This window comes from Panthera uncia, assembly GCF_023721935.1.
Source record: "Panthera uncia isolate 11264 chromosome B2 unlocalized genomic scaffold, Puncia_PCG_1.0 HiC_scaffold_24, whole genome shotgun sequence".
Taxonomy (NCBI): Eukaryota; Metazoa; Chordata; class Mammalia; order Carnivora; family Felidae; genus Panthera; species Panthera uncia.
In genome coordinates, this window is record NW_026057580.1 from 86,004,626 (window position 1) to 86,016,657 (window position 12,032).

At 39.4% G+C, this 12,032-nt stretch overlaps 1 protein-coding gene across 7 annotated transcripts in view; it reads left to right on the plus strand.

Moving 5' to 3' along the window:
• L3MBTL3 (L3MBTL histone methyl-lysine binding protein 3) overlaps positions 1–12,032 on the plus strand; it is a 128,711-nt gene that overhangs the window by 76,090 nt on the left and 40,589 nt on the right. For all 7 annotated transcript variants that reach the window (XM_049654334.1, XM_049654336.1, XM_049654338.1 and 4 more), the window contains 2 exons: positions 4,872–4,986; positions 6,302–6,404. In XM_049654334.1, coding sequence (XP_049510291.1) covers positions 4,872–4,986; positions 6,302–6,404 — 218 coding nt within the window. The remainder of the gene's footprint in view (positions 1–4,871; positions 4,987–6,301; positions 6,405–12,032) is intronic.

A 12,032-nucleotide genomic window follows, 5' to 3' on the forward strand; every position in this document is an offset into this window, starting at 1 on the left:
TTTTTTTTTTTTTTTTTTTTTTTTTTTTTTTTTTTTTTTAAGGAATAGTGTGCTTTCTAAAATATTATCTGTCTCATTCTTGGTAAGCTGTCGGTAACATGTATTAAGGTTTGGTAAAGGGTCCAAATGATGCTTCTGGGTGAAAATATATCCAATTTTCTAAGCTATAGTTTTAAATATGTGTGAGTTAAGTCTTTTTCACTATACTTCGATCCATAATCATCTTATTTTCTTTAGAATTTTTATTAAATACATCATTATTGCTGAATTGCTTTTATGTATAAGTATATTTAAAGTGGAACATTTGTATTATAATTATTTTGTGTGTCTTTTTGGGGTTTGTAAGATTTTTAAATATTTCATGTTGTATGTTTATCTTCCTTCCTTGTTGTTGTTTATTAGGCATTTGATTTCTTTTCAAAATAGTCCCCAGCAAGAGTAAAACTATCACTTAACATTACTCAAGTGTCTGATTTTTTGTTTGTTTAAAACTTCTTAATATGTCAGTGCCTGAAAAGTAAAAGTTACAAAAGATGAAGTTTAAAATTTTTTTAGTGTTTTTTTTTTAATTTTTTTTAATGTTTACTTATTTTTGAGAGGGAGAGACAGAGCATGAGTAGGGGAGGGGCAGAGAGAGAGGGAGACACAGAATCTGAAGCAGGCTCCAGGCTCTGAGCTGTCAGTGCAGAGCCCGGCACGGGGCTCAAACCCACAAACCTGGAGATCATGACCTGAGCTGAAGTCAGATGCTCAACAGACTAAGCCACTCAGGCACCCCGAATGTTTGTTTAGTTTTGAGAGAGATAGACAGAGTGTGAGCAGGGCAGGGGCAGAGAGAAAAGGAGACAGAATCCAGAGCAGGCTCCAGGCTCTGAGCTGTCAGCACAGAGCCTGACACTGGGCTCGAACTCGCAAACTGCGAGATCATGACCTGAGCCGAGGTTGGACGCTTAACCAACTGAGCCACCCAGATGCCCCACGAAAGATGAAGGCTTAAATCAATTATTTCATCTGAGCTTCTACAGTGAGAATTTCGATTAGGATTAATATCAATGTTTGCATATATTAATTTTTACATAATTTCAAATAGCATTTTAAGTGTATTTTGTACTTCTCAGAATTTTATTGTTACCTCTGTTCATAATATCTAAACTAAATTTTATCTCTGAAATTGAACCCTTAAACTATTACAGTTCTCCAGATTGTCTACCAACCTAGATTATAGAAGGTATTAGATTTATCTATAGTATCTAAAGTGTATTAATCCTAGATAGATGACTTCTCATTGCCAAACTGAGATGTCAGTTTTAATGAAAACTAGGAAACATTGTGGCACCATCACCGGATGTGATAGATCTACCATAAACATTTTTAAAGGTATGTGTGAGGAAACTTTAAAAAGAATCCTTTTATTTATGATGATAGCAACAGTTTTAGGGACTATATCGATGTACAGTAATGTACTATTTATATACATTGGATGCAGAACCAATTGAGCCCCCCAGAAAAGTTGGATGCAGAACAGATTGAGCCCCCCAGGCACCCCAGTAGTATACAATTTGATATCCATGGGTCTCAGTTCTGAGTGCACACCAGAGTTACTTACAAGTTGAGTAAACGACCTCTGTGTGCATAGAACCCAAACCAAAGCTGTGGATTAAAATCTAGGTAAGCTCAGCACTTTTTTTTTTTTTCTTTTTCCTTTATTGCTTCTTCCTTTTCATCATAGGTAATTCTGAAATGTATCTGGGGTGGAACACCATTTATTTCTTAGGACTGAGTATGTGTGCTGTAGGAAGATACCTAATTTTTAAAAATTTAGCGGTTTATATACAACAAATGGAACATAGGTTATGTGAACATTGATTCCAATATAAAAGAAATGGAATTTAGGAATAGTAAGATCAGAAAACATGAGAGTTTCACATTTCTAGTAAAATAATCACTTGATTAGTTGAGAATTAGAACATTTAAAACTTACTAAACACTCTAAGTTGTGTCTGCTCATTTATTGATGGCAGTGATGGCATAAATTGATATTTTTACAAAATTATCATGAATGTCATTGTCACTGTTAGTTGAACACTGTTTCTGATCAGAGGAAAGGAAAGGGTTACTTTGAGTTAAGCACTTTTTTTTTTATTTTCAAGTGTCTATTTATTTTTGAGAGAGAGAGAGAGACAGAGTGTGAGCAGGGGAGGGTCAGGGAGACAGGGAGATACAGAATCCGAAGCAGGCTCCAGGCTCTGAGCTGTCAGCACAGAGCCCGACATGGAGCTCGAACCCACGAACCGCAAAATCATGACCTGAGCCAAAGTCTGATGCTTAACCAACTTAGCCACCCCAGCGCCCCTAAGTACTTTTCTGTAAGTGCTGCTTTTATATTCAGCATATGGGAAGATGATCAATTTTATTTGGGTCCTTGAATTTTAGGTATGGTTACTCCTCCTAACTAGCTGTGTGAACTCTTCTTCTCTTTAAGATAATACCTGTGGTTTCTTCCAGGTGTGGAATTCGGGGGGCTTTGATTCTAGGATTAATTGATTTCTAAGCTTGAGAAAGTGGATTCATTGCAAAGGATGTTATTTTAAATACACACACACACACACACACACACACACACACACACTTTAACAGCTCTGTTCTATTCTGTCATACAAACACGCCATAATTTAGTTAGCCAGTCTCCTCATGGTAGATACTCTGGTTGTTTTCTACTACAATGAGTTGGGTTATTGAGGTTATTAAGTCAAAAGTGATATATTTTAAGTGACTGTTGTTGCAAATAACTCTAGAAATACTTGCCAGTTAATACTTCTGTCAGCAGTCCTTGAGAAAGCTTTTTATGCTCATACTCACCAGCTCTGGGAATCACCAAGATGGGACATTTTTGGCAGGTTGAAAAAATTGCATCTTGTGGTTTTAATTTGTAGGGGTATTTTTAGTTATAAGTGAAATTGATTATCATTTTATATGTTTACTAATCGTTTATATTTAGTTTCTTATTTATGAGCAATTTATATCTATTTTTCATCTTTCTATTGGGCTTTTAATCTTCTTATGTTGATATATGATATTTGGATAAATTAAAGAACAGAGTACATTGTGACATATATAATAACTGTGTTTTTCAAGTTTCTCATGGATCTTCCTCCTTTTCTGTGGTAACATTTGCCACTGTGAAGTTTTAAATGTTCATGTAGTCAGGGGCGCCCGGATGGCTCAGTCAGTTAAGTGTCCGACTTCAGCTCAGGTCATGATCTCATGGTTCATGAGTTCAAGCCCCACCTCAGGCTCTGTGCTGACAGTTCAGAGCCTGGAGCCTGCTTTGAATTCTGTGTCTCCCTCTCTCTCTGCCCCTTCCCCACTCATGCTCTGTCTCTCCCTCTCAAAAACAAATAGACATTAAAAAAAATTTTTTTTCAATGTTCCTGTAGTCAAATTGAGCAGTCTTTTATGAGTTTTGAATTTGGTATCTTGCCTACTATGGTTTCCTACTCTGAGATTACATGTACATTCACTCCTGCATTGTTCTGGAACTTTTATTCAGTTTTACACGTTGGTATTTTTTATCTATCTGGCATCTGTTGTCTTGTTAGTAAGGGATTCACAGACTTAAAAAGGTCTAGCTGGCAAATTTGATGTAATAGTGAAATATATATAGCCTTTCAGTATATCCTTTCATCCTAAAAAATAAAATACATGTAATACTTAAAAGACACATAGCTGATCCTTAGTGACCCTGCCTGAAAGACCAATAGCTCTTTCACACGGTGGCTGATAAAGATGGCTCCGACCACCATATAAAACATCTTTGAGACATAGTGTAATTATTTCTGAGAGAAAAAATGATACTTAGACATGATTTTAATGGAGAGATATTTTATAAACCAGGTGTATTTCTAATAGGACATTGAATTTGTTTAAACAGACTTAAAAAATATATTTTTTTAATGTTTATTCCTTTTTGAGAGAGAGAGAGAGAGTACAAACAGGGTGGGGAGTGGGGATAGAGAGAGAGGGAGACGCAGAATCCGAAGCAGGCTCCAGGCTCCGTACTGTCAGCACAGAGCCTGATGCCAGCTCGAACTCACAGACCGTGAGATCCTGACCAGAGCCAAAGTCAACCACCCAGGCGCCCCTGTTTAAACAGCCTTTTCTTATGTGGATCCTGAGAAACTTAACAGAAACCCATGGGGGAGGGGAAGGAAAAAAAAAAAAAGAGGTTAGAGTGGGAGAGAGCCAAAGCATAAGAGACTCTTAAAAACTGAGAACAAACTGAGGGTTGATGGGGGGTGGGAGGGAGGGGAGGGTGGGTGATGGGTATTGAGGAGGGCACCTTTTGGGATGAGCACTGGGTGTTGTATGGAAACCAATTTGACAATAAACTTCATATATTGAAAAACATAAAAATAAAAAAAATAAACAGCCTTTTTAGCATAATTCTGGGAGAGTTGACATTTAAGTGAAAGGTACTCCTGCCTTTCTCCTCTCCACTCCCATCCTCCCTCCCTTCCTGATTTATTCGTTACTTAAGTAATATTTATTCACTCTTTGGTGTGGCTCATATGAAGACGTTACGTACTCATAACTCGTGTGTGTGTGTTGGAAGACACACATATCTATAAAAGTACCGCTGGAATGATGTCTTTGGCAAGACATTTATTGATGAACAGATCATTTGAAGATAGGTCGAAAGTCCCTTTTTTGGCATAGGGGAAATGAAGCAATTTAAGTAAATTTAAAAAAAAATGTTATTTGGTATTGAATCTACATACTTTAGAAGAAAATAAAAACGGTTATATGGTGGCTGGAACTTTAATGGTAGGAATTTTCTGTGAATTGTACTGGTAAATTCCTTTTGTTTCCAGGTTCACTTTGACGGCTGGAACAGCTGCTATGATTACTGGGTAGATGCGGATTGCCCTGATATTCACCCTGTGGGCTGGTGTTCAAAAACCGGGCATCCTCTTCAGCCTCCTTTGAGTAAGAGACGCAAGGATAACTTAAATTGAATGTTTCCATTTTCTTATGTAGGGTGCTTAATATTTTCTTTGCTCCTAGCATTTTCTTTCTACTGTTTTCTCCCCTGTACGTTTGTTCTCCATGAATCCTGTTCTTCTTCCCACATTTTCCATTATGTGGTAGTCACAAAAACATAAAAAGAAAAAAAATATAATGTTTGAAAAGCACAGTTTATGTAGATTGTTAAACTTTTATTTAGAAGGACTCATCACCTTTCAAAATTGGTACTGAATTTTTGGAAGACAGTTCTCTTAGGCTATTAAAGTCTAATGAATCAGTAGTGGCTTTATACTGTAGTTTTGCAAAATGCTACCATTGGGAGAAACTGGACAGAGTGTAAAAAGGCTCTCCCTATCTATTGTTGCTTAAAACTGCATGTGATTTACAGTAACCTCAGTGCAGAGTCCCTTTAAGTTCAATTTTTTTTTTAAATGTGCACTGCGAATTTGTCATACTATGATTTCAACTTGGAAGGAAAGCATATACATTGTAGCAGAAAATACGTAGAAAATACAGTAGATTATCGTGGGGTTTTTAAAAGTTTAGTGTGCAGTCCCCTGTTTTAGTGGCTTCACTTGTTTCCAGGTTCATGTACAAGCTGCATAAAAGTAAAGAAATCCACATGCATGCTGTTTGTTGCAGTATATTTAAAATAACAAACCTTGGAAACAAAGATTAGTTAAATTCTGGTGCACTCATGATACAGACACTGTGCAACAATCATAAAGAATATTATCATTGAGATGGAAAGATTTTTAAGACATGAAGTTAAAGACCAAAGAAAAAAATGTTTCAGAATAGTGCACATTGGTGCTATCCCTTGTATGCGACAAAATGATACAAGACCAAAGACTTGATACATGTGTATATATATATTCATAGAGGTATATGTGGGAATGCTTAGAACAGAGTCTAGCACATTACACAGGGACATAAGTGGTCAGCATAAGGAAGCATTATAAAACACGGAGGGGGTAGCATGTTTGAAATTTTCAGTGTACAAGTATTCGTAAACTAATTGTTATTTACTTGAAGATTGTTTAGCATCTCCTCATTAATTCACAATTAGGTATTTCTGGAATTTATAGCATTGATAGAGGGTTAGATCAAAGTGTACCATTTCACTGTTGAAGAAAGATCAATAGTGTGAACAAAAGCATAGGGAAAAATCTTTAAAGACTTTTAAGATATTTGTAATTTTTGTTTCACAGCCTTTGGTTAACTTTATGCCCCTTCCTTTCTCTTCTCTCTTTTTCTTCCCCTTGCTTTTTTATAGGCTCCTTAGAATTAATGGAAGCTTCAGAACATGGCGGATGTTCAACCCCAGGATGTAAAGGGATTGGTCATTTTAAGAGAGTGAGACACCTGGGCCCTCACAGGTATGTGGTGCTGCCACTCAAATGGGAATTCCTTACGTGGTCACATAGAGGGTGCCTGTCCCACCTGTGTATAAGATCGTGGTTTCCATGCATGCTAAATACATGTGAGGTAGTTTTCTATTAAAAAAAAAAAAAATGTGGTTACCATGGTGATCCTAGAAAGACGAGGAGTATGTCTTTAGTTAAGTGTTTCTGGGAGAAAATGCATTCACAGTTTAAAACAGGTTTGCTCGGGGCGCCTGGGTGTCTCAGTCGGTTAAGCGGCCAACTTCGGCTCAGGTCATGATCTCGCGGTCCGTGAGTTCAAGCCCCGCGTCAGGCTCTGTGCTGACAGCTCAGAGCCTGGAGCCTGTTTCAGATTCTGTGTCTCCCTCTCTCTGACCCTCCCCCATTCATGCTTTGTCTCTCTCTGTCTCAAAAATAAATAAACGTTAAAAAAAATAAAAATAAAATAAAATAAAAATAAAACAGGTTTGCTCTAGCTATTTGCCTTTTCTTGATAGCCAGACTAGTTGTATAGATACTTACCTTCTGAAAGAGTCACTCTGGGTTGACCGTTAATAATGAGAAGAGGGCAGGCCCTGTTTGGTAAAATCTGGTATGACTGGGGGACGCAACAGTTTGAATAATGAGAGTTGAGATTATCACAGATTATCAGCACAGATCACAAGGAGCACAGATATGAATAGTCAAACTATGCACTGATTCAAAACAATATTTTTCAATATTTTTCTCTGACCCCCTCAGGAACTTCAAAAAGAAACCAAATTTATACATTAGAAATTTGATGTACTCTTTAGGCAATGTGGGGGTCCTTGTAGACATTTAAAAATATATTACTGAACACTGAGATTTTCAAGGAACAAAAGCATCACCTGTTTAGAGATGTATTAAAATAATCCTTTGTCAGGGTAAATGTTCTAACTGCAAGTTAATTGGATTGCCTAGTGAGGAAGGGGATCCCTAAAAATCTGAAGATTGTGCTGCCTGTGCCTCCAGGAGTTCATAGGAATTGTAAAATGGGTGTAATTATTTTCTCCTCTTTCTTTATTTCATCTTTGCATCCTCAAATATTGCTTATCTTCCTTTTGCAACACTCCTTGTGGGGTTTATATGGGATTCAGTCTGTTCCAGAGTAAATAGTGTGAACATAGGGTGCTGATTACATTTGCAGATATCCATTTAAAAATCCTTTTCAGTGTTTGTATAACTGCAAACCTGGAGTTACATGATTAGTTTGAAGAGTGTTAAAAATATCGTGTCTTAAAAGTTTGTTCAGTATTGCTGAGTGAAGGTGGCTGGATTATTTTCAGACATGTTTTAAGTCTGCATGCCAGAAATAACTCATTAGCATGCTAAATTTCCATTATATACTAATAAATTATTCCCTGCAGTAAATACTTTTGAGTTTTTTTCAATAACTCATGTTTATTGAACATGTATTTACTCCACACGGCATATTGCTCTAATTGTTTTACAAGTATGAATACCCTTCAAAAAACCCCTATTAGTTTTAGTATTATTTTCTTCCAATTTTTTTTATGTTCATTTATTTGTTTTGAGAGAGAGAGAGTGCTTGTGTGTGCAGCGGAGAGGGGCAGAGAGAGGGAGGGAGAGGGAGAATCTCAAGTAGGCTCTGCGCTCACAGCACAGAGCTTGATGTGAAGCTAGATCTCACAACTGTGAGATCATGACCTGAGCCAAGATCAAGAAGTCATACAGAGAAAGACAGATACCATATGTTTTCACTCTTGTGTATATCCTGAGAAACTTAACAGAAGACCATGGGGGAGGGGAAGGAAAAAAAAAAGTTAGAGAGGGAGAGAGCCAAACCATAAGAGACTCTTAAAAACTGAGAACACGGGGCACCTGGGTGGCTCAGTCGGTTAAGCGTCCGACTTCAGCTCAGGTCATGATCTTGTGGTTTGTGGGTTCAAGCCCCGCGTCAGGTTCTGTGCTGACAGCTCAGAGCCTGGAGTCTGCTTCAGATTCTGTGTCTCCCTTTCTCTCTGCCCCTCCCCCGCTCACACTCTGTCTGTCTGTCTCTCTCTCTCTCTCTCTCTCTCAAAAATAAATAAACATTAAAATTAAAAAACAAAACAAAACTGAGAACAATCTGAGGGTTGATGGGCAGTGGGAGGGAGGGGAGGGTGGGTGATGGGCATTGAGGAGGGCACCTGTTGGGACGAGCACTGGGTGTTGTATGGAAACCAACTTGACAATAAATTTCATATAAAAAAACAAAGTCAGTTGCTGAACTGACTGAGCCACCCAGGGGTGCCTTTTCCAAATTTCGATGAGGCCACTGTGGCACTGGAGAGACAGCTGGTGTGAGGGGAACAGGGAACGGCACCCAGTCTATCTGTGCTGTTGACCACTGCCCTATGGCTGCCTCACAAGGCACTGCTCCATGAATTAGTTATAGACCCAACCTTCAAAGAACTCAGGGACTAATGGAAATATGGAAGCTGCACATAATTTAATTTAAACATAAGATACAAAGCAGTAACTAATATTGAACCTTTGTCAAAGGTACCTTTCTACTGCACAACCCCAAGATGTTCATTGGAGTGAAGGTAGTTTGCTCAAATTATGAAGGAAAAGAATAAAGAAGTCTTAAAATTGCATGAAAATTGAGATCACGCTATTGGGGTTCAGTTGAAAATTACAAAAAGAATTGTTTTGGCCTTCTGGGAAGGAAACCCACCTTACAGCAATGTCCATCATCTCTTTAGTAGTGCTTTAGGTCTGAGCAGAGAGGTTTGCTGTCACAGCAGGGTCTTTGGTGACAATCCTGTCCCCTGCCTGATGGGCTGGCGCTCATTATGGCCACCTTTTCCCAACTGTGCCACTGACCTCTGGGGGTTCCTCAGCTGGGCCACAGCCATTTCACAAAGTTTAAGTGATTATGTTTGGAGCATTTCTTCAGAGGTATGCAGTATTGTATTTGTTAAAAGAAAGGGGAAATTACAAGGAGAATCATGGAAGATTTTTATGGAGAAATGTGGCAATGAAACCTTTCAGTGGGGGCACCTGGGTGGCTCAGTCAGTTAAGCATTCGACTCTTGGTATCAATTCCGGTCATGACCTCACATTTGTGAGATACAGCCCCACATCGGGCTCTGCACTGAGTGCGGAGCCTGTTTGGGATTCTCTCTCTCCCTCTCTCTGGCCCTCCCCAACTTGCACTCTGTCTCAAAAGAAAACAATCAACAATAAAGAAAAAGAAACCTTTCAGTGGAATTGGAACTAGTCCTTCTTCAAAGACATGTATTGATCAAGAAGCAGCGTTTGTTTCTGTGCCATACGGAGGGCACAGCTAGCAGTTCTGTGGGTGAGTCCAGGCCAGAGTTATTGGTTGACAAGAGCCTCAGGATGCCGTTCAAAGCACCCAACAGCCGTTGTCAGGTCCTGCTGCATCGTCTCTTCCATTTTTCTCGGCCCTTTCAGCTGGCTCTCGTGAGTCTCCCTGACTGTGCTGTCCGGTTTACAACACTCAGAGCTCTGTATGTGGAAGGATATTAATCCTTCACAGGCACAGCCGGTTTTCCATTTCATTAGTAGACTGTGGAAGAGCTGCAACATCGTGGATGTTCTTTGAAAGGTTCATTTCACTGGCACTTATTTTTGTCCTTGCTGAGAATGCTGTGTTTAGGAAAACATAATGAGAAAATTCTCTTTGGATTAATTTACTGAGAAACTACATAAATCAAAACATGCATTCTTTGCTTCGATAACAAGGAAAGTTGCTCTTTTAGCGAGAATAATCCATTTTATGAACACGTAAGCAAAAGGCTATGTTTTGACTAGCAGTTGTTGTTTGCCTCTCTGAAAAATTATAATAGTTGGATTTGATGTAAGAGGTGTTAGAAAAAGAACATGTGTCTCGGCAGTGAAATTTGAGAATGTTATGTTTTCAGATGTTGAAATGTAAATAATCAGTGAGTGAGTTGAATGTGGACATTATTCTTATCTCCAGGGATATTCAGTAGTCGGATTGCTTACTCCTGTCTCTAGCAAGGGAGCATTAATCTGGGTTTTATCATGGTGTTTCCCTTTGGTGATTCATTCATTTGGGCTACTGAAAGGTCAAAGAATGGGAAGTGATGAAAAGAGAACTAACGTTATATGAAAGTAGATATTCTGCATATCTAGTGCCTTCAGAAGTAAATCTTTTCTCCATAAGATTTGATCTTGGAGAAAACAAACAAGAAAAAAAAATGGAGAGTATTTCCAACAGCTTCTAAAAGGTACTGGTAAAGTCCATGGAAAGTTTTAAAAGTTAGTACCTTTGGACACACACCTGCACACTCTAAACAGCATATTATTTCAGCATCCATCCATCCATGCATCGAACATACACTTACTGAGTGCCTGCTTCGTGTCAGTGCTCAGTTAGGTGATGGGCTGCACAGAGGGAGGGTCCCTACCTCTAAGGAGGCCAGTCTGGTGTAAGCAGATTTTTGTAGAGGTGTGAGTGGAGTAGCACCCTTTTCCTGTAGGAAGCGGAGAGCCTTCACAAATGAGTCGTGTTACAGAGCTCTTAATGTTGTGGTTTATTTTTGCTGATGCACGTTTACGTCGTAGGGGTTAAGTGTTACTCCTCCTTTTTGAGTAATCGTAACAGGTGAGGTTCATGGAGGACTTCCTGTGTTCCCGGCTGCGTGCCACACTTACCTGCGTGATCTCACTAAATCCTCACAGCAGCTCTGTGAAGCAGGTACTCTTGTCATCTCTGGTTTACAAGTGAAGACACAGGTTTGGAATCGTTACGTGCACGCCCAAGGGTCAGACAGTGGCAGAACCAGGATTCAACCCAGGCTTGTGTGGCTCTTAAGTCTCTACTTGTAACTCCTGGACTCTCGCGTAAAGCACAGTGGCCTGATAGAGCCTGCCTCGTGTTTTTTACAGGTTTTCGTCATGACAGAGTGTGACAATGACTATGCGATCATTTAGAAAACCACAGGTGTTGGGGCGCCTGGGTGGCTCAGTCGGTTGAGCGTCCGACTTCAGCTCAGGTCACGATCTCACGGTCCGTGAGTTTGAGCCCCGTGTCGGGCTCTGGGCTGATGGGTCAGAGCCTGGAGCCTGCTTCCGATTCTGTGTCTCCCTCTCTCTCTGCCCTTCCCTCGTTCATGCTCTGTCTCTCTCTGTCTCAAAAATAAATAAATGTTAAAAAAAAAATTAAAAAAGAAAACCACAGGTGTTACCTAATTGTTTCAATAAACGTATTCACAATGAAAAGGATTTTAAAGGTGACGTGGGGAGCAGTGAAGAAGACAGTCCTTCCACCTTTCCTAATAAGCTGGACCCGTCTTTCCTGGGAAAAACTGCCTCCTTAGAGGGGCTGGTGGGATATTTGTATGTAGAGCTGACAGGGAATTGTTTGCTAATAGAACAGGGTGTACTCTAATACAATTCGTATGGTAGATAGTTGTGTAATCCTACGTGAATCTCTTCCTCTGCTCCCTGAGGAACTATGTAATGCTAAAGAGTTGCGTGTATATGTATACATGTGTGTACCCGTGTATACGTGACATATGCTGCTTAGTACATGAGAAACTGGAGATGATTAGAAGCCTGGTGGGAACCCACTGTCTCCACAGAAGTTTGATCGGCACTGGTGAG